General features: G+C 40.0%; 1 protein-coding gene across 3 annotated transcripts in view; it reads left to right on the top strand.

Annotated features, from left to right (window-relative positions):
* HTT (huntingtin) overlaps window positions 1–27868 on the top strand; it is a 318202-nt gene that overhangs the window by 175209 nt on the left and 115125 nt on the right. For all 3 annotated transcript variants that reach the window (XM_073000994.2, XM_073000995.2, XM_073000993.2), the window contains 7 exons: window positions 8093–8229; window positions 11395–11511; window positions 17602–17724; window positions 17987–18225; window positions 18440–18582; window positions 22515–22722; window positions 25493–25628. In XM_073000994.2, the coding sequence (XP_072857095.2) occupies window positions 8093–8229; window positions 11395–11511; window positions 17602–17724; window positions 17987–18225; window positions 18440–18582; window positions 22515–22722; window positions 25493–25628 (1103 nt within the window). The remainder of the gene's footprint in view (window positions 1–8092; window positions 8230–11394; window positions 11512–17601; window positions 17725–17986; window positions 18226–18439; window positions 18583–22514; window positions 22723–25492; window positions 25629–27868) is intronic.

Genomic DNA, 27868 nt, shown 5'->3' with positions numbered 1-27868 from the left:
GGATGGAAAAAGCATGTGCACTATAATGTGCCTGGAAGTACAGCTTCTTAGTCACTACTTTCTCTGCCTACAGGGCAGGAGATCTTTGCCCTAAGATAAAATGGGCCACATCTTCACGGGAGCCAACATAAGGTTTTGTTATGTTCTCTTCTCCTTAACAAAAATGATACTGGAGTTCCACTTGGCACAGGAGATTGTGCTGCAAGTGTTTTTCCTCCTCCACCCATATCATGCAGCTGAGTAAGATTCTTCACATGCTTTGGCTTTTTGTCTGCAAAGAGCAGCTACATTTAGAACAATTCTATTGTTTGTCCTGCATTAGACAAGCTATTTGTGCCCTTAGATTTGCCAAATGGGTAATTAAGGCAATTACAATGGCTTATGAAATAGCCAAGAAGCCCGTCCCTGACAACCCTAGGAGTTATTTCTGTACTGCAGTGGTTCCCAACCTTGGGTAACCAAGGTGTTCTTGGACTGCAACTCCCAAAAATCTCAACCAGCATGTCTGGTGGTCTTGGAGTTGTAGTCCAAGAACACCTGGGTTACCCAAAGTTGCAAATCACTGCTCTAGGGCCATGGCTACCTTCATGGCATTCTTATGAGGAATTTCTTTATTGGAGTTAGCATAAAGCTGCCATACGATCTCAACCATTCATGTTTATTTTTTTTAATTAGATAACAATCACACAACACTCAAAGGGATACAAATGGGGGGGGGGGAAAACAAGAGAAAACAAAACATAAACACAGGGAGGTATTTACAATGATACAGTATCTAATATAATCTTGACTCCATGGCTGTGTTACGATAGTAAAATCCAGAACATATATTATATTCTCTACTCATGTTTGTTTCTGGGCCCAATGATAAAACAATTTCTAGCTTTCTTTAACATGGCCAGCGCGACTAGACACGGAATGCCATTTACCTTCCCACCGTGGTGGTACCTATTTATCTACTCACATTTTTACATGCTTTCGAACTGCTAGGTTGGCAGGAGCTGGGACAAGCGACGGGAGCTCACTCCGTCACATGGATTCTATCTTACGTCTGCTGGTCTTCTGACCTTGCAGCACAGAGGCTTCTGCGGTTTAACCCGCAGCACCATGACGTACCTTTGGCTACATAAAGTCAGTAAATTGGAGCTTGGATGTCTTTCATTTCCTGTCATAAGTGAACAAGAGCTGCTATCCTATGTATCTCCAGTTCAGCAGCATCATTAGAAACAGCTGCTGAATTTGCGCTAAAATGTATGAGATACTATTTTTATGTGAGAAAATCATTTGAAAAGCTAGAGCTGTAATTAAACTAACAAATTAGTTAAAAAATGAGGTGTCACTGCGTAGTTCCTTCATTATATCATATATGTTTGAAATGTGCTTTCAAATGAGCTTTTGCTGTAGTTTGGTATCTAACAATTAATGGGACATGTAAACATAATGTATATAATGTATTTGGAAATATGGATGGAAAAGGACATTTGTTGGCTAAATGCACAATGTCTATGATGCTTGGGTAGTCCTCATTTTACTACATGTGGGATTCATTACTTTCACAGCTTTTATGCTGTTACATGTGTGGGAGCAGTAGGTAGCACTCATCGAGTGGTGTTTCTGGAGGCCCTACTCATTCAACCCTGCATTCATCCCTGGTTAGCAGAAATGGCCTTTTTAAAATACTTCCCAAGATTGGATGTCCACCTCGACTCCTTAACATCATCAGGTCCTTCCATGAGGAAATGAAGGGGACTGTAGTTTTTGATGGCTCAACATCAGATCCCTTTGACATCCAAAGTGGAGTAAAACAAGGCTGTGTCCTCGCACCGACCCTGTTTGGGATATTTTTTGCTGTCATGCTGAAGCATGCCTTTGGAACTGCAACAGAAGGTGTCTATCTCCGCACTAGTTCAGATGGAAAGCTCTTTAATCTCTCTAGATTGAGAGCTAAGACCAAAGTCCAGTTGAAATGCATGCGGGACTTCCTCTTTGCCAGTGATGTAGCCACTGTTGCCCACTCTGCTGAAGACCTCCAACAACACATGAATCATTTTAGCAAGGCCTGCCAAGACTTTGCACTAACAATCAGCTTGAAGAAAACAGAAGTCATGGGCCAGGGTGTGGACTCATCTCCCTCTATCACTATCTCCACGCAAGAATTGGAAGTTGTTTATGACTTTGTGTACCTAGATGTCGAACTGGATAAACGCATCGGCAAAGCAGCTACCATGTTCTCAAGACTCACAAAGAGAGTATGGCTTAATAAAAAGCTGACAGCATACACCAAAATCCAGGTCTATAGAGCCTGTGTCCTGAGCACACTCCTGTACTGCGACGAGTCCTGGACCCTTTGTGCCCGGCAGGAGAGGAAGCTGAACACGTTCCATATGCGTTGTCGCCAACACATTTTTTGTATCACCTGGCAGAACAAAGTTCCAAATAGAGTAGTCCTAGAACGAGCTGGAATTTTTAGCATGTATAAATTACTGAAACAGCACTGTCTACGTTGGCTTGGGCATGTTGTGAGAATGGCTGATGGTCGGATTCCAAAAGATCTCTTGTATGGAGAATTAGTGCAGGGAAAGTGCCCCAGAGGGATCTGAAGGCCTTAGGAATGAACCTCAACAGATGGGAAACCTTGACGTCTGAGTGTTCAGCCTGGAGGCAGTCATTGCATCATGGCCTCTCCCATTTTGAAGAGACACTTGTCCATTAGGGCGAAGCAAAGAGGAAGTCCTGAAACCAGCAAAACCAGGGAGCTGGATAGGGAGTGTCTTCAGTGTGGAAGGGAGTGTCACTCTCAAATTGGCCTTCTCAGCCACGCTAGACACTGTTCCAAGACCTCCATACAGAGCACGTTACCATAGTCTCTCGAGAATGAAAGATGCCTACTACTCATTCAAACATTTAAGCAAATGGAATAGCCCATCTTCATTAATGAAAACCACAATTGGAAATCAGAACTGGAGATCAATAATCTTACAAAATTGCTTGACTTAAATGAATTGGGAGGAAACTATTTATAGCTACAAAAATGGCAATTCAGCAGGCCTGGATGACATCTGTGTAGAATAGATAAAACATGTTGGCACTATAAAAAAAGTTGCTCCTTAATTTCTTCAAGAATTGCCTTGACTCACTCAGAATTCTGAAAATTTGGGAAAAGTCATGACTGATTGCTGTCTTAAAACCTGATAAAGAATCTACAGATCCAGGGGAAAAAATCAGGTTGATCTCATTACTTTCTCACCTTTTAAAAGTCCTAGAAAGAATGATTCTTGACTGTCTAATGAAGGTAGTGAAAACACTCTTTATCCCACAGAAGTGTTCCTTTAGTCCAGGAAAGAATTTTACAGCACAAATACTACACTTAATGTAACATGGTGAGGATGTGATGTCAGTACAAATCCAAGGCAAGCCTTTCAACATCACAGTAATCCAAGTTTATGCACCAACCACCAATGCTGAGGAGACTGAAATTGACCAATTTTATGAAGATTTACTACACCTTCTAGAACTGACACCAAAGAAAGATGTTCTTCTCATTCTAGGGGATTGGAATGCCAAAGTAGGGAGTCAAAAGGAGAAAAAAGGAACAACAGGGAAGTTTGCTCTTGGAGTTCAAAATGAAGCAGGGCAAAGGCTAATAGAGTTTTGTCAGGAGAACAAGCTGGTCATCACAAACATTCTTATCCTGTAGGAGAATGCAGACCTGGCATCTAATTTCTAGATTAGACTACTGTAACACGCTCTACGGTGGGGCTTCCTTTGAAGCTGATGCGGAAACTTCAAGTGGTGCAGAATGCGGCGGCCAGACTCCTTACTGGAGTGAGAAAATACCAACATATCTCTCCTACTCTGACCATGCTGCACTGGCTGCCCATCCGTTTCCGCATTGACTTCAAAGTGTTAATGCTTACATATAAAGCTCTAAATGGTTTAGGACCTCTCGATACTTGGCGGAACGCTTACTCCCAACTAGTTCTACCCGTGTTACCCGCGCGAGCCAGGAGGTGAGGCTGAGGAGCCTGACGCCAAGGGAGGCCCGGAAGGAAAGAACTAGAAACCGGGCCTTCTCGGCAGTGGCTCCTCGCCTCTGGAATAACCTAGCTCCGGAGATTCACGCTGCACCCTCTCTGGGTACTTTTAAGAACCAACTAAAAACGTGGATGTATAGGCAGGCCTTCCATTCCAGTTAATTCCTGTCCTCTTTCCTTTTTTATTCTTTTTCTCTTTGAAAAAGAATTTGATTTATTTTGTATTTTTCCCATCTTGCAGAATCATTTAATTAATTAATTGTTATAATTTTTTCTTGAACTTGTTATCCTTTATGTTGTAAGCCGCCTAGAGTGGTCGAAATGACTAGATAGGCAGAGTATAAATACAATAAATAAGTAAAATAAAATAAATAAATTCTTTTCCAACAACACAAGAGGCGACTCTACACATGGAAATCACCAGATGGGCAATACCAAAACCAGGTTGATTATATTCTCTGCAGCCAAAGATGAAGAAGCTCAATACAGTCAGCAAAAACAAGACCTGGAGCTGATTGTGGCTCTGATCATCAACTTCTCATAGCAAAACTCAAGCTTCAACTGAAGAGAGTAGGAAAAACCACTGGGTAACCGGGTATAATCTAAACCAAATCCCTTATGAATACACAGTGGAAGTGAAGAACAGATTTAAAGAACTCAATTTGGTGGACAGAGTGCCTGAAGAAGTTTGGATAGAGGCTCGTAACATTGTACAGGAGGCAGCAACAAAAACCATCCCAAAGAAAAGGAAATGCAAGAAAGCAAAGTGGCTGTCCAACGAGGCCTTAGAAATAGGAGAAGGGAAACAAAATGCAAGGAAGATAGGGAAAGTTACAGAAAATTGAATGCAGATTCCAAAGAATAGCAAGGAGAGACGAGGGCCTTCTTAAAGGAACAATGTAAAGAAATAGAGGAAAATAATAGAAAAGGAAAAACCAGAGATCTGTTCAGGAAAATTGGAGATATTAGAGGAACATTTTGTGCAAAGATGGACATGATAAAGGAGAAAAATGGGAGGGACCTTACAGAAGCAGAAGACATCAAGAAGAGGTGGCAAGAATACACAGAGGAATTATACCAGAAAGATTTGGATATCCCGGACTACCCAGATAATGTGGTTGCTGACCTTGAGCCAGACATCCTGGAGAGTGAAGTCAAGTGGGCCTTAGAAAGCTTGTCTAACAACAAGGCCAGTGGAGGTGATGGCATTCCAGTTGAACAATTTAAAATCTTAAAAGATGACGCTGTTAATGTGCTACACTCAATATGCCAGCAAGTTTGAAAAACTCAACAGTGGCCAGAGGACTGGAAAAGATCAGTCTACATCCCAATCCCAAAGAAGGGAAGTGCCAAAGAATGCTCCAACTACCATACCATTGCACTCATTTCACACATTAGCAAGGTTATGCTCAAAATCCTACAAGGTAGACTTCAGCAATATGTGGACCGAGAGCTCCCAGAAGTACAAGCTGGATTCCAAAGGGACAGAGGAACTAGAGGCCAAATTGCTAACATGCGCCGGATTATGGAAAAAGCCAGAGAGTTCCAGAAAAATATCTACTTCTGCTTCATTGACTATGCAAAAGCCTTTGACTGTGTGGACCACAGCAAACTATGGCAAGTCCTTAAAGAAATGAGAGTGTCTGACCACCTTATCTATCTTCTGAGAAATCTATATGTGGGACAGGAAGCAACAGTTAGACTGGAGGAATCCCAAGCCGAAATCAAGATTGCCGGAAGAAATATCAACAACCTCCAATATGCAGATTATACTACTCTGATGGCAGAAATTGAGGAAGAATTAAGGAACCTTGTAATGAGGGTGAAAGAGGAGAGTGCAAAAAATGGTCTGAAGCTCAACATCAAAAAAACTAAGGTCATGGCCACTGGTCCCATCACCTCCTGGGAAATAGAAGGGGAAGATATGGAGGCAGTGACAGATTTTACTTTCTTGGGCTCCATAATCACTGCAGATTATGGCACAACAGCCCTGAAATTAAAAGACTCCTGCTTCTTGGGAGGAAAGCGATGAAAAACCTTGGCAGCATCTTAAAAAGCAGAGACATCACCTTGCTAACAAAAGTCCGTGTAGTCAAAGCTATGGTTTTCCCTGTAGTGATGTATGGAAGTGAGAGCTGGACCATAAAGAAAACTGACCGCAGAAGAATTGATGCTTTTGAATTGTGGTGCTGGAGGAGGCTCTTGAGAGTACCCTGTACTGCAGGGAGAATCAGCCTATCAATTCTAAAGGAAATCAAGCCTGAGTGCTCACTGGAAGGACAGATCCTGAAGCTGAGGCTCCACTACTTTGGCCATCTCATGAGAAGAGAAGACTCCCTGGAAAAGCCTCTGATGTTAGGAAATTGTGAGGGCAAGAGGAGAAGATGACAGAGGATGAGATGGTTGGACCAAAGTGAATTTGAAACAACTCCGGGAGGCAGTGGAAGATAGGAGGGCCTGGCATGCTCTTGTCCATGGGGTCACAAAGAGTCGGACACGACTAAACGACTAATGAACGATTTGAAACTAGGAATATCATGGAGGTAGCTTGTATTGATCTTTCTACCACGTATAACACTGTTCACTATTAAATTTTACTGTTAAAATTTTATAATCTAACCAAGGATTATAAACTAAACTAATAACAACCCTTCTTCAAAATCTCAAGTTTTTTTTTCTTGAAATCCACTCTTACTAAGACTCAGATATGTACCTTTATCTGAGCAATAAAGCAGGCATCTCAGAAACTTCAGGTAATTTAGAATAATGTTGAACTAGGTCATTCCTTTGCCATCAAATGCATGGGTGTTGCTTTGTATCATACAATGACCTATAAAAAACACTGCCAGAAAACAATGCAAAAGGTGTCCATAAGGAATATTATTTGAAACCTATCAGGAACCAGCTGAGGCATACAACCACAAATATTAAGACCTATATCCTTGCCCCTATGCTATTCTACCTGATGCTGAATGGCTCAGCCCATGCAAAGCAAGTAGATATAGCAGTCAATAAAAGCTGAAGAATAATTATTGGATGCCTGAAGCCAATCCCTATTGATAATTTGGTTACTTGGCAGGCATGGTGTTCAGTGACATATGGATAAAGGTAGCAGCTAATAGTGAAACACTGAAGGCATCAACATCAAATGCACATCCACTCTTTGGAGACCATTGTGCCCCTCCAGATTAAAAGCATGAACTTTTTTTTTTCAGAATATTTGTGAATTCTGAAGAAACAACAGAGAATGCTAAGATTACAGTGTAGAAAGAAAGAGCTACATATCTCCTAAAATGGATAGATCCCCAGGAAAGTCTAGCACTCAGTAACAGAGAGAACTAGGTGACTTCAATGTTACTTGATAAGTGATAGAGTGAAGCAAAATGAACCTAAGAATATGGGGGGTTTTGCACTGTTCTTTGTGAGTTCAGAGGATAATGAGCAGCTTCATACCTTTGTCAGTGTATTCTGTGTGCCTCAGTATGTGGAAGATTTGATGTAATTGCCACAAATGCTCTTGATTTTGACTGTTACTGGGTGAGAACTAATATATTTTTAAATTTTATTGGGGTGTTTCTGACATGAACAAAGAAAACAAAGGAACTGTTGTCACCTCTGCTTTTTTCCACTTCATGTTCCAATTAGAGTGTTCACTGGCTGTTGTTTCGCTGTTAGGGTTTTTGTCACAATTATGGGCTGAAGAGTATTTTTTGCTCTTGTAGTCTGATCAGAGAGGGCAAAGACACCTCCTTTGAGTAAGTATGGTCTCACCTTTTGCATTCAAAAAGTGGTTTTGTTTTTTAGGATATGGAATTGTCTTTGAAAATCACTGAGAGCTGAATTCATGATAAAAATGTTTCCTGTTGTAGTTGGAGATGATCAGTAATCTACATAAGTAACCACTTGGGCTATTTTTAGAATATGAGGAAGCAAGAAAGATATTGTGTAAATAAAGATGCTTCAGAACTAAGCTTTATGGCAGAACATCTCTAGATGAGAAGATTACTGTGGCATAACAAATGTAATTATAAGTTAAACCATAATGTCTTTCTCTTTAGCAATACCAGCTCTGCAACCCATTGTTCATGATCTCTTTATATTAAGAGGAGCAAACAAAGCCGATGCTGGTAAAGAACTAGAAACACAAAAAGAAGTGGTTGTCTCAATGTTGTTGAGGCTTATCCAGTACCATCAGGTAAATGTTATAGGAATTACATGTACTATGCACAATATGCCTATCATGATTCAGACTCCCTTGGCTTAAACATACTAAATGCAACAAATCCAGTGTCAAATCTTGTTTGAAAAGCAGGATGGATTTGATTTAAATCACACCCAACATTCTTTTCAAACAGGAAAAGTTAAATCAAATTGATTTAAATCATGATTTAAATTCTAAAAATTGATTTTAGTGTTTAATTTTTTATTTAAATTGTGATTTAAATGAATTAGATTTTTTTAATTGTTGATTTTTATCCACCCTGTTGAAAAGTAGCATTCTCAGTTGCTGTGATCTAGCAGTGGTGGGCTCTCAAAGGCTTCCCTGGGGCAAAAGAGAGCCTTGGAAACTGAAATTGGGGCGGGGGGGGAATGAAAAGCTTTCAATTTGTTTTAATAAAATATTCAACAATGAAATTTATTTATGTTTAAATGTCTAAATGTTGTGGTATTTTATTATGACTTAATACTGTATTTATTTTATATAAGTAGTGACGTTTTTATCATTTGTGTTATGTTGTAAACTGCCCAGAGTGGCCTTTGGCTAGATGGGTGGTATATAAATAAAATAAAATAAATGAAACCAGCTGTCCTGAGAGATAGTGAGCACTCCAACACTAGGGGCATTCAAGAGAAAGGCAGCCATTTGTCAGATTTACCTGAATTTGGAGTCCTGTGCTGAGCAGAATGTTGAGCTCTGTGGTCTTATATGCCCCTTCCAAGTCTATGATACCTTCTGCTGGATATTGACAGCATAATTTTACACAGTATAACATTCTGCAGGAGGATTTTGTCCAGTGAATACGATACAGTAATCTTAGTTATTCCTCCTTCGTTAATCTGATACCCCAGAAAATTCAGTATACTGTAAATAAAGTGAGATTTATTTATCATTGCTCCAGATTTATCATTGAGGACAAATTAACCCTAACATATTGTAGTGGACCTGTAGCTGCTAAAGTAGGGCTCATAATTCTCTAAAGTAATATTTTCTTTAATGTAAGAAAAAGTTTGCCATATGCTTTTCACCCACACACTAAACAAGAATGAACTTCTGCTCATTAATTTTTGGGGGAGGGATACATGGGGAAAATGCCTTTTGAAAGCAGTTGAGCCTGCAGCAGCCTTTGTCTGGTTAATTGACCCCTAGATCCGCTGGAGCTGCTCATCACTTTACAAAATGTGAAAGATCTCACTGGGCTTACAAATTAAACTACTTCTAGCAGCCCTTTCTTAATTCAGAAATGACCAAGACATTGATTGACATTAGGTGAAAATATGTTCACCCGTTTATTCAATTGAAAAAGTGGGTTTGTTAGCAAACACAAAAATAATGATTGTAAACAGTGCTAAAACCAGTCAGCACTATTAGCTCTAGCTTCTGATAATCAGCAGGTAAATTGATTGTTAACTACCTTAATAACAATAATTATGTGCCATCAAGTAGATTCTTAGCTGTAGTGAAGTGTAATTGAGTGCTTTCACTTTAACATCTCTTACTATTTTATTTAGAGCATGGAATTAAAGGAGCATAGTTTTTGGCAATTCCAGACTTAGGACACTTAATGATAAAATGCTTGTTTATGTGTGCTTTTAATGATTCAAAAACTCTTGACAGTTTGAAACCAGAATTAAGACTATTTCACGTTTGCTGAAGCACTGCAGATTCATGAATATTAGAAGTTGAGACTAATCTGTTAAATGAAGTGCCTTGTAAAAAAAAAAGTATTCTAGAGGTTTGAGATGACAAATGGCAGAAGAGAGTTCTCTATTCCACTTTAGAAAATATGGGGCATAAATGAATGTAATAAAGAAATAATAAATTGCAACAACTTCCCAAAATTGGTAATGAAAGATATGGATCGTAAATAGAGGGTTCAGTTCAATTCTGACTGATTGAACAGCTTTTCATTTGTTTATATTTATTTGTATTTTATTTGTTATTATATTGGTAGTTGGTCTTTCCACTCAAAAGCAAAATACCAAGACTTCACTGAAACAGTTTGAATAATAAAACCATGAAAAATTAACACAATAATCAAAACAGCTTAAAAGTCCAGACTGAAAAATATATATTCACCGTTCTTCCTAAAAAACAACTTAAATGGAAACTGATTATGCAACTTTGCACAGGTTGCATTCCATAGTTGAGGAGCAAATGTGTTTAATGGGAAATGCATTTGATTTTACTCTGGAAAATTATGGCTTCTGCTCAGAGCTTTGAAGAAGTTTGTTTGTTTGTTTAAGGTTACTGGAATTTGCCAGCAAGCTGTGCTGGTTTGAGGATCTGGGAGTTGTATTGCTCAGGCTATGGTTCTGCCTAAGCCTCTATAAATAGAATTTGTGAAGTTGTATGTTTTTCTTTTTAAATCATCTACTCTTTGGCAGGACTGCTGCCTCAAAAGTAGCCCTTTTCTCTTTTTCTGTTTCTTAATATGAGTCCTCTCATTACAGTGGGGCCTCGACTTATGAACGTCTCTACTTACAAAAATTTTGAGGTACGAAAAGCTCCGGCCGCAAAATTTTGGTTCAACTTGCAACCAACGCTTCGACCTACAAAAGGCTGGGGGGGAAGGGGGGGAAATTTAAAGCTACCCTCTGCCGCCCGTTCCCGCTGCCCTTTGCCTCCTGTCCCCGCGGGGACAGGAGGCAGAGGGCAGCGGGTGCAGCTTTGGAAGCCCAGGAAGCCAAAAGCCACCCCGACCTCTGCACCCGCTGCCAGCTTTTGGCTTCCTGGGCTTCCAAACCCCCTCCGCTGCCTTCTGTCTCCCATCTCCCATTGCCCTCTGCCTCCTGTGAAATTTTCGAGTTACGGCCACCAGTCCAAGACGGATTAATTTCGTAAGTCGAGGCACCACTGTATATTATTTGTTTTCTCATACCTAAACTATGTTCTGCTTTGGACAGACTTTACCTGGAATACAGTGTCCAGTTTCTCATAAGCATTATCATTGACTGCATTGAGCAGAAATATACTTAATGTAATGATATATAATGATATATCTAATGTATATTGGGAATGAAAAGACCAAGGAGATCTGGAGCATCAGATTTAAGACAAGCAAGATATTTGTGTTAGAACTACTTTTTTCTAGCATTACAAGGGAATACATAGTGTTCTGAGATTTTTGTTTATCTTTAGGTGCTGGAAATGTTCATTCTAGTGTTGCAGCAGTGTCACAGAGAGAATGAAGACAAGTGGAAAAGACTATCACGACAGATAGCAGACATAATTCTTCCAATGCTGGCAAAACAGCAGGTTAAATTAAAAGTTACTTCTATCAACAAATATGTTCTTATGCATTAATTTTGTGAGCAATGCAATCATGGCCAAAACTACTGGCACCCTTGCAGTTCTGTCAGAAAATGCAACCCTTCTCTCAGAAAATTGTTGCGGTTGCAGATGTTTTGGTACTCACATGTTCATTTCTTTGGTTTGTGTTGGAACAACACAAAAGAACAGAGAAGAAACTCAAATCTGATACAATCCCACACAGAACCCCAAAAATGCACCGGTCAAAATTATTGGCATCCTGTCTAAATTGTAAGAAATAATTGCATTTCAGGCATGTGATGCTCCTTTGATTTGTATTTAGACACACCTGTCACAAGTAAGAGGTGTGGGCAATATAGTAATCACACTTGCAACCAGTTAAGATGAATAAAAGTTGACTCAACCTTTGTGTTTTATGTGCGCTGAGCATGGAGAAAAGAATGAAGTGTGAAGAGTTGTCTGTGGATTTCAGAGAAAAAAATTGTGGAAAAACATTGACAATTGAAGGCTAGAAATCCATCTCCAGAGATCTTAATGTTTCTGTGCCCACTGTGCACAATATCATCAAGAGGTTTACAGCCCATGGCACTGTAGCTACCCTCCCTGGACGTGGACAGAAGAGCAAAATTCCTGAAAAATTACAACGAAGGGTTGTTCGAATGGTGGATACAGAACCCAGATTAATATCCAAACAAATTCAAGCTGATCTGCAGACACAGGGTACAACAGTGTCAGCTTGCACTATCCGTCGCCATCTGAATGAAAAAGAACGCTATGGTAGGAGACCCAGGAGGACACCACTGCTGAAACAAAGGTATAAAAAAGGAAGACTGGAGTATGTCAAAACTTATGTGACAAAACCACAATCCTTCTGGGAGAACGTACTGTGGACAGATGAGACAAAAGTAGAGCTTTTTGGTCAAGGATGTCATGGCACTGTTTACAGGAAAAGAACTGAGGCACTCCAAGAAAGAAACACAGTCCCTACAATCAAACATGGTGGAGGTTTAAAGATGTTTTGGGGTTGCTTTGCTGCTTCTGGCACTGGATGCCTTGTCTCTGTGAGCGGTATCATGAAATCTGATGATTACCAAAGAATTTTGGGGCGCAACGTAGTGGCCAATGTCAGAAAACTGCGTCTCCACCAGAGGTCAGGGGTCTTCCAGCAGGACAATGACCTGAAACACAGCCATAGAAATGAAGATGTGAGTACCAAAACATTTGCAACTGCAACAATTTTCTGAGAGGTTGCATTTTCTGACAGAATTGCAAGGGTGCCAATGTTTTTGGCCACGATTGTATACGGGTGTTATATGAGTACTGTATGTTCTGGAATGTGACTGTCAATTGAAAAACATACAGACAAGGTGCCAAACTGAATAATTTTCATGCATGCATGACTGGAAAAAATATTCAAATTTTATGAACAGACAGATTTTATCAGAACTCCAAACTATCTGGGCTGCAGTAGAGTAAATCTTCCACATCTGTTTGTTGAAAACATTTATGACCTTCCCTTGTATTTAAATCCTGCCTTCCTCCAGTGTGTTATGTTAAACGTGGTGTTTCGGCACTGTATTTTCTAAGAGGATTTCTTTGAGGTGTCCAGATATCCACACAGAAGGGAGTTGTATGCCTGCATGAATACAGCTTTGTAAAGCCTCAAAAACGAAAGTGCCCCTTGCCTCTACTGCCCAAATGTGGCCCTGCTCTCCTCAGACCTTTTTTGTTTGTTGCTGCAACCTTCACTTACTTACCTTTGGAGTTCCCCCCCCCCGATAAGTCCTCTGCTTTTTTCTTCCCTTTTGTTTCCTTTCTTCTTCTTTTTTTGTAAAAAAATTAAAAAAGAGTGTGTGTGTATGTTAGTTTAGGAAGGGTTTAGTTTTCTACTCCTTGCTCCCTGCCATGGCTCTGCCATCTCCCTTTTCCAATGATTTATGGCCCCTGCTTTAATGAAAAAATATGCCACTTCTGGCAAGAAGATTCCCCAATCTGATGGGCATGATACTTGCTTATTTTGCTTGGGAGAAACCCATTTAGTTCAGCCTTGTGAAATCTGTAAGAGCTTCACTGCCCTTACTCTCAAGAATTGCCAGTCTTGGCCTCAATCCTTTCATTGGGAACAATCCCTTTGAGTGACCTATCTCCTTCCCAGGGCAATTCCAAGCACTCAAACAGATTAGCTAGGTTTGCTGGGGAAAGCCCCTTATACAGAGTCTTCCTCAAAACCACCATAGAAATAGACTAAAAAATTGTAGCACAGCAGCCGTAAGTATACAGCAGCCCCCAATACTGAGGCACCGAAAAAAGAGATAGAAATGGCAATCTGTTGATGTCAGTATATTACTGACACCCAGTATATGGTTTCGGTCTCAGAGGATGAGTGTCAGAGCCCCTCTGTGCAGAGTATCGCCATCTTGTCAAGAGCACCTTCTCTTCAGATCTCATTGCATGAGCAATCCTTGCCTCCACCATCCAAGGATGAGTGACAGTTGAAATCGAGATCCCCCTCCTTTACCCAACGGTCTCCACAATCAAGACACTATGACAGGGAGAACAGGAGGTCCTGATCGTTCTTGGTATCGCGATCTCCACCATGCTGATAACATAATCAAGCTCTCAGTATTGTGAGGATGCTTGCTATGAATCCTTCCTTTGCCCTGTCACTTTATGTATGAGGACATGGGCTGGCCTTATCAGTCATATGGAAGTTATCACCCATCTTGAGATTGTAGCAGGTCTTGATCATGCACACGTGCTTGCCCTTGATGTCAAGAAACCAATGGTAGTAGCCCTCAAGGCCATTTTCCCTGGAGGTATGAGCAGCATCATGAGTCCCATCCTCATCGGGAGCTTCAAAATCAATCTCTCTCCCCGCACAGCTCCACTGCTCTATGTCTTCCACAGGATCGGCATCAACAACAGGGATCTCCCCAGGCATCCACCCATGCCCTGACTCTCCAAGCCACCTAATCCAAGCTGCTTCTGCCTCCCCCCTAATCTGGACTTTTTAGTCAGCTCGCAGTTACTGCATGACTCACACCATCAGCATGCAACACCTTCTGTCCCTGCAAGAGACAATCAAATGACAGCTCTGCTTACTCTGACAGGGAGGTGGGGAAAGCCTGTTTTTCCCCAGAATACTCACCTGGTGTCCAGGATGCTGTTCCTCTCTCCTTGGAGGATCTCTTATAATGAGACCTGATAGAGAGAATGGCAAAATCACTACAATTGCCAGTTTTTCAAACCAGTACTATCAGCCGAAGATAAAGTTTTTATTGTGTCTATAAAAAGACAAACATCCCCATTGAAATGACAATGCTTGAGACCCTGATGGATCTCATCCTGTTTCCCCGAAAATAAGACCTAACTTGAAAATAAACCCTAATATGATTTTTCAGGATGCCAACATGATGGAACGTGGGCCCCACTGCTGCCACAGAGAGGTCCAGGCTACAGGGTCCACACACAAGAGGGCCCATCATATCCATTTCCTCAGAACTCCTAGCCATCTTCAAGGCCCTCCAGGCTTTCAGGACCATGATTTGAGGCCACACCATTCAAATTGCCACAGACAACACCATAGCAATGTATTATCTAAACAAACAGGGAGGAACCAAGTACTTTGGCCTCCTCTACCTGTCAGGCTCCCTCTTGTAATGCTGCGTTGTTCACCAGTGTTCCCTGTGGCAACCCATGTCTCAGGCACAGACAACAAAATGGCAGATCAGCTCAGCTGCATGATGACCCTCATACACAAATGGGAACTTCCCACAAAGGTGTACACTCAGCTGTCTCCCACTGGAGTGAGCCCATCATAGACATTTTTGTCACTGTCACCAATTCCAAATATGCCCACTACTGCTGAAAAGCCACCACAAACTGGATTGGGAGCCTCCTATAAATGTCCCTCCCTTTCCATTGGTCCAATGAATAATAATGAAGATCCTCCATGACTGCTCTGACGTGACAGTCATCACCTTGTGGTGGCCATGTCAGCAGTGGTTTACCACTGGCCTTCTCACTGCGACTGACAGGCAGATGATGTCCCTGCATCCAGACCTTCTCTGTTGCCACCAGAGCACAGTCCTTTACCTGGACATCACTCACCTGAAGCTCACTGCCTGGAGGATATGCCTCTCTTTGCAAACATCCCAAGGCAGGCAAGATGTCCCTCCACTAATCATCTATACACTCATAAGTGGAAAAGTTTTCAACTTTATGCATTATCACGGAATTTGCCGGATTCTCCAAGCTATCTCCCCATTGTTCTGGCTTTCCTCTTGCACTTCAAGCAAAAGGGACTCTCCATTTCCTTCATCAAGTTCTACTTGTCAGCTATAGTCACACACCAACCAACTGATCATGCATCTTCGCATCTCTTCAAACATCAAACTGTTAAAGAATTCCTGAAAGGCCTTCAGAACACCTACCCAAATATGAGACACCCCCCACATGACCCATTGTCTCTCTTGCTGGTTCTGTCACAGCTCAACAAGCACCCCTTTGAATCACTAGCCAACAATGGACCTCCACCCTCAAGGTGGTGCTTCCTTACATTGGCCTGCCAGGCTGCAGAACTCACATCCCTTTGGTGTGATCCACCATATTTCATCTTCTCCCAAAATCAGGTCATTCTCCACACCAAGATCACCTTCCTACCATTTCCATATGTCTCAACCCCCCATCTTACCTACTTTTTATCCTTCTCCACAGAATAACCTAGAACAGTCACTTCACTCTTTGGACATCATGTGGGCCTTGGCCTTTTACCTGGACATGGCAAAATACTTTAGACAAACAACTGAACTTTTCGTCTCCTACCGAAGTCCAAGGAAGGGACACCCAGTCTCCTCTCAACGATTCTTCAAATGGATCCCTCAGGCTATTGCCCTAACCTACGAACAAGCGAACAAACCTCTGTCTCAGACTTTCTGCAGTCATTCCACCAGGGCAGTCTCCTCATCCACTGCTTTCATACATTATGTGGACTTCCAGGAGGTTTGCTGGGCTTCTACATAGTCCAGGACATTGATGTTTATCACACACTATAGGTTAGATGTCAGAGCTCAGAAAGATGCTGCATTTGGAAAGGCTGTTCTGCCCTCTGTTCTGATGTAACTCCTAGCTCCACTGTCAAAGTCACTAATCACCCATTTTGTGTGCATTTAAGGACACCACAAAGACAAAGTCTTGGTTACTTACCATAATTATGGTGATCCATCTATCTACATGTCCTGCTCATCTCCTCTTTTGTTTCCCCCTTTTTTCCCCCTTGTGGTGGACAACTGGGACTGAGGAGAGTGGCATTCAGCTTGTGCTGTATAGACTAGAGGCACTTCTGTTTTTGAAGCTCTGGAACTTTCCAAAATGGTGTTCACGGAGGTGCACCACCCCCTTTTGTGTGGATGCATGGATCGCTACTCGAAGAACCATACCTACAGTATGTAACCCTTATTCAGTAATATTCCATTGACCAGAAATATGTATACCTACAGTATATGTGTCAGTTTTTTAGCCTGAAGTGACTTGCTCTGTGATACATTTCAGTCTGATCTATAGTTCTTTTAATTACTGGTCAAGAAAAGCTTGTTTATTTCAATTGCACCTATTTACTCTTATGTTGATTATATTTGTCTATATGAGTTCTGTTGTTTTAAGACACCCCATGTTGGGTTTTGCCTATTCTGAAAAGTAGAAATGCCTCTGCTAGGGCTTAGGTACCATCAGTAATAGCTTTAAACTGGAATATGCTGGTACTCTTGGTCTTATCCTTTTGAGATTAGCTGTGTAACGTGAACATCACCAAGAAGGTCTTCTAAGTTGAATTGAAAATGAAGTTGAATTTGGCCTTTAGGATGAAAAAACTTCCTCACTCTTGTTTTTTTGTCATGTTGAGAGTGTGGTATAAACAATCTTAATGTGCAGCTCTTGATATTCTGTGAAATGAATAATAATTTGGTATGTTTTTCATACATTGTTTAACTGCCCTTGCAGATCACTTTCTTCTGATGGTGGTGGTGGTAGTGGTAGTGATGGTGATGATGATTGGGATGTGTTTAATTTTTAAAATAGATGCAGATTGACTCCCATGAAGCTCTGGGAGTATTGAACACTTTATTTGAAATTTTGGCACCATCAGCGCTCCGCCCAGTTGACATGCTTTTAAGGAGCATGTTTGTGACTCCAAATACAATGGTAAGCCTAATATTTCTTATGATGTCAATATGTAGATATCAATAAAGCAGCCTTATGAATAGTTTTGTCAACTTCCTCCTACAGTTGACAGAGGCTTCCTCATTTTGTATTCTCATGCATTTTGGGCCCTTTCCCTTATGGGTTACATATAAGGTTGGAACTCATGGTTGAATAGGACCATCTTTTCAGGTTGCAGAACTTGCATCATGTGGGTGTCTTTGTTTTAAATATAATATATTTTTATGATTCCCTTGTTCAACAGGCCTCAGTGAGCACTGTCCAGTTATGGATATCAGGCATTCTTGCTATTCTCCGGGTTTTGATTTCACAGTCAACAGAAGACATTGTCCTTTCCCGTATTCAGGAGCTCTTCTTTTCACCCTATTTAATTTCATGTGAAAAAATTAACAAACTACGAAGTGGTGAAAACATACCTATCTTAACTCAGGAACAAACTGTGGAAGAACAAGATCAATATCTACCTGAGGAGACATTTTCTAGGTATATGACGCCTAGTCATCGAGTTAAATTAGTTTTTTTGTAATGTATTATTTATAATCTGTGTTAATGAAATTAGGAAAGTGAGAACTATTTGTGTATATATTCATGAATATGTGTTTTTCTCTAATGTGGGAATGAAAATATTTAAGTCTGTTTAGTTCTTTAGTAAACTATACAATGGTTTTTTAAACATTTTGTTGCTTCTTCTCTCTAGGTTCTTACTACAGTTAGTAGGAATCCTGCTTGAAGATATTACTACTAAACATTTGAATGTGGATATGAATGAACAGCAGCATACATTCTACTGCCAAGAGTTGGGCACACTGCTTATGTGCCTAATTCATACCTTTAAATCAGGTATTAAACATAATGTAATGTGTTTAAGTATGTCATTAAGCCAGCCAATGAAACTATAGTTTTTTAATTGCGAGTTTCAGTGTTACTACAATTTAAGATCTTATTTCTTGGAAGGAATTCTTTGCTGCACTATTTCCCTGAGGAAATTAAAATCCAAATCCTGTCAGATGAACTAGAAGCTGCTGCTTACCCTTTTTTTTCAGAACACCAGTGTAATTTACAGTCTAAAATAGACTTTGTTATCATCTCTGAAGTCACAGTAGGAATGTATAGGGAAATTCATATAAGGTTTAAGTGTTTCTGTGTTCATACAGGGCCTGCCCAAGATACTTTGTTACCTGAGGTGAAGCACCCAATGGTGCCCCTATCCAAGTCATGGTACATTGTAACCTATGCTCACCTCCTGTATTGGGCCAGCCATATTGAACATATGCATGTTTGTAGTCATATAAGATAATATATGTGTAAAACACACACACACCTTTCTAGACTTCCTGTTGCAAAGATCTTGTGTCTACATTTTAAAATCTTACTTGTTAAATGAAGTAAGGGCCCAGGTCTATTTTACTTGTTCATCTGAAATAAATGAAAGCACTGGACTTCTTAAACTGGGAAAAATTTTAGTGGAGGATATGGATTTCTGGAATCATGCCCTGTGGTCCGGTGAGACCAAGATCAACTTCTTTGGTTCAGATTGTGTCAAGCGTATGTGGTGGCAATCAGGTGAGGAGTACAAAGACAAGTCTGTCGTGCCTACAGTCAAGCATGGTGGTGGAAGTATCATGATCTGGGGCTGCATGAGTGCTGCCGTCACTGGGGAACTACAGTTCATTGAGGGAACCATGAATGGCAACATGTACTGTGACATACTGAAGCAGAGTATGATTCCCTCCCTTCAGAGACTGGGCCACAGGGCAGAATTCCAACATGATGACAACCCCAAACACACCTCCAAAATGACCACTGCCTTGCTAAAGAAGCTGAGGGTAAAGGTGATGGACTGGCAAAGCATGTCTCCAGACCTAAACCCTATTGAGCATCTGTGGGCATCCTGAAACGGAAAGTGGAGGTGTGCATGGTCTCTAACATCCACTAGCTCTGTGATATTGTCATGGAGGAGTGGAAGAGGACTCCAGTGGCAACCTGAGAAGCTCTGGTGAACTCTATGCCCAAGAGGGTTAAGGCAGTTCCGGAAAACAATGGTGGCCACACAAAACATGGACACTTTGTGCCCAATTTGGACGTTGTCATTTAGGGGTGTACTCACTTTTGTCAGCGGTTTAGACACGAATGGCTGTGTGTTGCGTTATTTTGAGGGGACAGCACATTTGCACTGTTACACTCACTGCTTTACATTGTAGCCAAGTGTCGTTTCTTCAGTGTTGTCACATGAAAAGATATACTAAAATATTTATGTGGAGGTGTACTCCTGTGATATACTGTGTGCACAAAAACGTTATTAACTAGGTAGATGTGTGGAACTGATATGAATAGATATGTCCTTCTGTGCCAAGAAAAAAATCCCTTTGAGCCAGCCTACATAAAAATGCTACCTTAAGCTTCCCATTTCCCTTCATCTCTTCATCAGTGGTTTATCAGTTAGGTAGAATCAATTTCTTTCTATGGACATGTTCCTGCTGCTCTTTCCCCATTACTTGGCAGGAGAATTGAACTGAGCATGCTTGACATACCTGATAAGATAATCCCAAAGATGAATTAACAACTGTTTTTATTGTTCTTTTTAATGGAGCTAATCTTAGTTAATGTTACCTGTTGGACATTCATATAACACATTCCTAGCTTTCTTACTTCTCCCTCTTAATGCTTAGCTTAGCAGAAAAGCTGGATGTTTAATGGAAAAAGCATTTTGATTTGCTTAAATTCCAAAATGGAAGTGATGGTCAACAGGTGTAGTTTGCTGTATCTCTTGCTAAATGCACATATTTACTCACTCACTTGCTCACTTTACTTTTTTTCATGTCAGAGCAATGCTGAGCTTGATTTGGGCATGCTTGACTTACATAAATTAGAACAAGTGGATATGAGCAAGGAACAAAAACAAATGTAGGTAGTATTCATACATTAAATTCCTTCTCAAAATTACAGTTTTATCCTGCCTTCCTGAAGGAAGCTCTTCAAGGTGGCTTAAATGCCTCTCATTCTCCTCTCAAATTATCTTCATAGGAACCTAATGAGGTATTAATGGTTGAGGGAGTGAGGATGTTAATTTCAGGATCTGTATAGTCTATGTACACTAGACATTCACGTATAATGACACATTCATGTTTACATACAACCCAATATCCTTTTATGCTCATAAATCTAATACTGCTATCTCTACTGAATAAATCCTAAGGTACTGAATGGGGCTTACATTGGTTTGTGTTCTCTGGACAAAGTAATAGTTCTACAGAAACATTTACAAATATGGGTAATTCATTTGTTTTCATTTAAAAGAATTATGTACTCAGCCCTCCCAACATATTGTAAAATGTTTGAATTTTATATATATATAATCCTCAAATATATACATATTTGAGGAGGACCAAAGAGGGCAAAAGGAAGTTTGGAGAAATTGTCTTGTGAGAGATTAGGAACTCCTCTCTCAGGTTTATTTCTTGCTGTACTCAAATGTAGTTGTAATCCTGTCAGTCTGGAGGGCAATTTGTCTCCTCTCTTGCACTATCTTCTCTAGCTAGCAGTTTTTGTTATTTATCCTTGCTGTAGTTTCTTTCTTCTCTCAAATCTTTCACTCCTCCTTACAATCATTATGAAAAGCATCCTTCATATCTCCTGTGAGTTATAGTCTTATATCCCAAAAGAGTTGTATTATTTAAATTCTGTAACAGGGCCAGGCATAAAGCTTTTGTTTGAGAGGATCCAGAGGTTACTGACAGCTGGGCAATAGAGCCTAGGTAATACAAGATGAATTTATAGAAAGGTGAGAATTGGGCAAAGACTCCAGTGCTCTTTGGCAGGAGTCAGGGAGGGTTGAAGAAGGAAGGAGAGGAAACCCAAGCATTGTTTTCACATTTGAGGTTGAGTAGTACTTGATTGCATCTACAAATCCTTGAAAATATCAGGATACAAATTGAGTTGAACAGGCTGCATATCAGCTCAAAGCAAATTGGTTGTAATTTCTAAGACAAATAATTCAGAGTAAATTGAAGCTGATGGTATCCCCACATCTGTATCTTTTACTGAAATAGATAAGCTAGAGTATCAGTTGTGGGATAAAAATTGTGATTCTGACTTTTTCTCCTTGGGTAGCATTAGATTTTGTTGGGAGCATGTCAAATCCTAGAACATGTTCTCTAAGGAAAAACTTTTGAGCAGCTCACAGCTGCAACACCTTGTAGTATGCTAGTCCTGTATTTTAAAGAAGAGACTTAAATAAGAACTTGTCTGTGAGTGGGTGTGGTTTCCATAGAGATCACTCTGTTGGGAGGGATGTTGATAAATCTAAAGTGTTTCCTTGCTAGATTTTTGTTTTTGTTTCTGCTTTGTTTGTTTGCATGGGGACTTTAAAGAAATTTTCTAATTCTTTAAAGATATTGTTCAGTAAAGACAGACTCTTTTCCCATTATTGATGTCTACTCATTCAGTTGTTTTTAAGAAATGACAAAATTCATAAAAAATTAAAAACTCTCAATTTTAAAGCAAAAAGTTGAACCTGTATCCTCAACATAAGGAAAGGAAAGGTGCATTGGCATGCCCATGTTTTGAGTGAAGGGGGAACTGGTCTGTGGTCTGAGTTTTTTTAATGGCGAAGTTTCAAGTTATTAGCTCTACAAGTATGGTTTTAGAAAGAAATAGAACCTTGCCAATCCCTTTTTTCTATCACTTGCCTTTACTAAAGACCACTAACCTGTTCCTTTAATATGACTTGAATCTAAGTTAAATGTCTTTTTTAACCATTTAATTTTTTTTAGGTATGTTCAGAAGAGTTACAGCTGCAGCCAGCAAGCTTTTTACAGCAGATGAATCTGATCATCATTTCTATACACTTGGAAGGTTAAATGAACTTGTTAAATCCATGATACCCACACATCCATCTTTAGTACTCCTATGGTGTCAAATATTACTACTTGTGAATTATACTAATTGCAGCTGGTGGGCAGAAGTACATCAGACTCCAAAGTAAGGCTGTTTTACATGGTAACAGAATTATTTTCCACTACACATCTCATAGTTTTATTAAATTCATGTTGTTAAATTATTGCTCTTGTTGCTTCCCAGGTCTTCTTGTATGCCAAGGTTAAATTTGTTTGTCAATCCATGTAGCACAGACTCCTTGAGTCAATGGAACTTGCATAATTGTTCACATAATAAATTCCATTCACTCAGTCAGTGTGCTCTGGCTGGAACTAATAAATGAATTTACTCTCTGGAGTTCAGACTTTAAAATGCAAATTAATCATTGCATAGTTAAGCATTATTTTGGTTTTGGTTTGCCAGTCAAATAAAATAATCCTTTGTTATATTTTTCCTTCTTGCATGTTAAAATGAAATGAAGCCTTCCCCACATCACATTATCCAAAAATATATACAGTATTCTGTTTTTTTCTTGTCTAGTTGGGTTCCTTGAAAGCTTTTAAGGATTTTTGAGCATGAATAGAAATGATAAACAGATTCCACTAAAATACAGTTTTCCTGCTGGAAGCATTGGTTGTATTCCAGGCTGTCTTCATGCATGACTAGTGGGCACTCTAAAACAGGAGTTGTACCACAGAAATATTTATGTTGGTGCAAGACGTGTGCTAGAGTCAAGCCGCAAAAACAAGAGTCACAGCAAAAGGACTAATCAAAACACACCACAGCTCAGGAAGATAAGTGCTTCTCAAACAAAGCCCCAGTCTACATAGGAAATTCTTTATGAAATCCTTGTATGAGAATGTCAGCTTTGAATACACAAGACCAGACCGGAGTCTGAACATACTTTGTTTCCCACTATAGTGTTTCTTCTGTAGTTAGTTTCTCCTGATTCAACACAGTGGGCAGCTGCACATGCAAATGAAGGTTCTTAGTTCTTACCTTGTTGACTCCAGTCCTGATCATGACTTTTGTTTTGAAATGTGTAGCCAGCATTTACCAGAGGCTCCTATGTAAAGAGGATGAGCTTCTCTTCCCTGTTTCCTACTTCCTCATGACTTCCAGCTGTATTGCTGTATCCATTTGTAACACTGGACGATCCAAACCTAAACACTGGAATAGATTTTTTTTTCAAAGAAGTAAATAAGCCATATCATATACTCATTAGTAAACAGCTCTTCCTGTTGTGCTTCTTCTTCCAAGAAAAAAAAACTACCCAAAGTCTACAAAAATTAAAAAGATAAGCTTTAATGTGAGAAATTCTTTCTGTCTTTCTTAAATTTCTGTCCTCCTTTTTCTCTAATGACCTCAAGGCAACACCTATGTTATTTTCTCCATTTCTCATACAACAACCCAGTGAGATAGGTCAGGCTGAGAGTATCTAGCCCATAGAGTGGTGGTGTGAGGACAAAAAAATAATCCCTGCCCCCACTTGTGTAAATGAGTCTTAAAATGCAAGGCACCCTTATGAATGTGTGGACCATTGCCATGTAACTCCTAATAATTTTTCTTGGCCCCATATTTTCATTTGCTTTGATAGAGCTGCACATTAGTGTTGTTGTCGTTTAGTCGTGTCCAACTCTTTGTCACCCCATGGACCAGAGCATGCCAGGCCCTCCTGTCTTCCACTGCCTCCCGGAGTTGGGTCAAATTCATGTTGGTAGCTTCGATTACACTGTGACAGCAGCCACAAAATTAAAAGACACCTGCTTCTTGGGAGGAAAGCGATGTCAAACCTCGACAGCATATTAAAAAGTAAAGACATCACCTTGCCGACAAAAGTCCGCATAGTCAAAGCTATGGTTTTTCCTGTAGTGATGTATGGAAGTGAGAGCTGGACCATAAAGAAAGCTGACCGCTGAAGAATTGATGCCTTTGAATTGTAGTGTTGGAGGAGACTCTTGAGAGTCCCCTGGACTGCAAGGAGAACAAACCTCTCCATTCTGAAGCAAATCAACCCTGAGTCCCCACTGGAAGGACAGATCCTGAAGCTGAGGCTCCAATACTTTGGCCATCTGATGAGAAGAGAAGACTGCCTGGAAAAGACCCTGATGTTGGGAAAGTGTGAAGGCAAGTGAAGAAGGAGACGACAGAGGATGAGATGGTTGGACAGTGTCATCGAAGCTACCAACATGAATTTGAAATGCCAGACTGAATATTTCATTGTAAAAGATTCTTTCCCCAGTTTTCATCTTGAGTTTTGCTGATTAGAGATGATAGGATACCTGTGTATTTCTTAACACTTTTTTCTCAGTTAATGTTCTTTTTTAAACTTGATTTTTTTCTGATCCTATTGAGAATTCCACTGTTCTGAACATTGGGACTATGGTTAAGAATTAATGGATATTTTTTGTATTTCCTGGAGCCAATAAGAATTCCAGTCCCCCCATCTCCTGCCACCTTGCAGCCACTGCATCATGTTTCACTGAATAATAGTGTGAGACTTTCCCCCCAATATTACATTGGTTGCCAACCCAGCAGCAAACAGCTATACAATTGTTGAGACTTGTCCTTACATGTTTTGTTTGTTTTAAAAAAACTTTACATGACAGGTAGCTGAAATTTGGGGAAATCATTTGCAGATAACATTGCTGCAAAACAGCATTCACTTTGCATTCTGCGTGAATTCTGCCAGAGGAAGTGACTATGGGGTCTAAAATACCAGCTCCTGGTACATCATTTTCTTTAGAAAACCCCTCACAAAGAATTAGCTGCAAAACAAGAAGAGTTATTCATACTTCAAGAAAATGTAGCAAAACATTGTTTTCTACAAATCCAAGCTTTCATTTAATTATGTAAATCATTCTGTCTCTTTCAGAAGGCACAGTCTTTCCACAGCTAAATTGCTTAGCTCTCAGATAAGTAGAGGAAACAACGACTCTGAATCAAAACTTGGAATGTGTAACCGAGAGATTGTTCGAAGAGGGGCACTCATCCTCTTTTGTGATTATGTGGTAGGTTTTGAATTATTCCAAATATGAGAGTTATTTCTTCTGTTGACCTGCTTTTAAATGTCCTCATCCTTCTGTGGCCAGAATCCTATTAGTTAATTATGCCAGTGTAAGTATGGTGGCATAAATTGCAGTGGGAAATTGCCACTAGTTAACACATTGCTGATATCCCTCTAAAAATCATTTCACAGAACTATTACACAATACAAGTGCCAATGTCTTAATTAGTGACAATTCATAATTTATGTCATTGCACTTATATTTGTATAACACATAAGGTTCTGGCCATTGTTTTTGTGTGTAAAACAACCACTTACAATTAACATGAATTTCACTTACACTTATTACATTGTCAGCATCTTGTGACTGAAAGCACCTACACTAAAGACCTATTGTCTTTTGCTATGAAAGTCTACATACACTACGTTGATAGTATACTAATAATAACATCAGGAAAATTCCTCCAAACTGATACAGGCATCAGTTTGACTCCTTTTTAATAATTTGAAACACTGTTTCTGGAGTTTCCTTCTTCTCAGTGCTCGCTCTCTTTTTTTCTTATGCAACCAATTTGATTGGCTGTCATTTTGATAGAACAGTGTCAGGACTAAATGCAGTGTTGAAGTTAGGTGTTTTATGAAATGTGTATTCATTTCTGTACTTCTTAAATGTCATTGAACTTTCTAAAATTGATATTCTGGTTATTGTACCAAATCTGTCTCTGCGAGATGCCTTTACTTAAGAACTTGATGTGCTAGACTTGTCTTCTTCCAGAATGTAATACACTGTATATCTCACCAAACTGGACAGCAGGAGGAAACTTTTTGCTATGTGCTTGTTCTACTTTCACTACTTTATTAATAGATTTTTAATAGTGTAGACTCTGAACCTACTAAGTTACTAAGAGAATTGTCTGGTGAGTATGTCCATTGGCAACTTTATAAAGAGCACTAGTCTAAGGATAGCATTGCAACTTATTATTCCTGATTTCCATTTTTGCAGTCTCTAATATAGTGAGGAGTTCCCACCCTTCCCATGTTTGATAGAGGTGTACAGCTAGGCGGGTGTGGAATTAATTGGGCCAAATGTCATCCCCAACACTTAGTTTTTAATTTTAATTTTATTTGGCACCCCTTGGACCCTCTCAAACCGCTGTTAGTCTGGGAAAAAAAGGAACAGTGATTCTTCCCTAAATTAAGGCACAGTGTTTTATGTCTTTGCTGGGTGCACAAATTTTTATCCTGTTCTAGAGAAACCAACAGTGAACCTCTGGTCACTTCCATTTTTGGAAAAATGCAAAGAAAACATATTTTAAATGGTTAGAGCCAGTAGTGGGTTCCCAGACTGGAGAAATGCAAAATGGACCCTCAGTTTATCTTTGCTATTCCTGAGTTCGGATATCAGTAAAATTGTTAAAGTCAATGTCTCTCACACTTAATGCTATTTTTTGTGATCACTGTGAAAATACATCCTTAGAACTGATGGTTCTTCTTTGTGGCCTCTGTGAATTACACCCTGGGTGATCCGAGCCTGCGCTGACCCTCATCGAAAGATTCTAGAGCTTCTGTGGTAGCAATAAACACATTAGAATAAGCCCCTCCCCTGTATAAGTACCTTGGTGCCAAGCCTCTCCTTTAAGTTACTTTCAACCACCACATTGAGAGCCTCATGTTTTTTCTGCTTCCGTGAGTAAACGTGAAAGAGAGCTTAATCTTGATTCCTTTTTTTATGTTTACCGTTTATCTTTAGTAAAATAGATCAAGTTAAATACTATTACTGTATTAGTTTCCCTTTTCTCTCGCTCGTCCTTTCGGCCACAGCATTCCCCCCCAATCCCCTTTGTTTTGTAAATTGGTTTTTCCATATATTCATGGCCCCTTTGGGCATATTTAAGCACTGTGTGGTCTGCGATAATAAAATACCGCTCTCGGATGGCCACGCCAAGTGCCCCTTGTTTGACAGAAGCACGTCAAACCTCCTCCTGCACCCATTGTAAGAACTTCAGTCGTGGAGTCCTCCGATCTTGCCTGTCTAGGATGAAACTCCGCCATTGGGAGCAATCCCTTCAATCAGTTAAAATGGCCCCACCTCTGTGTAAAGCCATTTCTCAAACCAAAGCGATGGAAAAAGTTGTTTCTGAGTCCTCAAAATAATGTCCATTGGCCACACCATCTCCCTCCAACATTCCATCCGCATCATCAAGAACCTCTAAAACGCAAAAGTCGAAACCCTTGATACCGAAA

Source organism: Pogona vitticeps, chromosome 5, assembly GCF_051106095.1.
Source record: "Pogona vitticeps strain Pit_001003342236 chromosome 5, PviZW2.1, whole genome shotgun sequence".
Taxonomy (NCBI): domain Eukaryota; kingdom Metazoa; phylum Chordata; class Lepidosauria; order Squamata; family Agamidae; genus Pogona; species Pogona vitticeps.
Note: the sequence above shows the minus strand (reverse complement) of the source record. Positions and strands in the feature narration are given on the sequence as shown.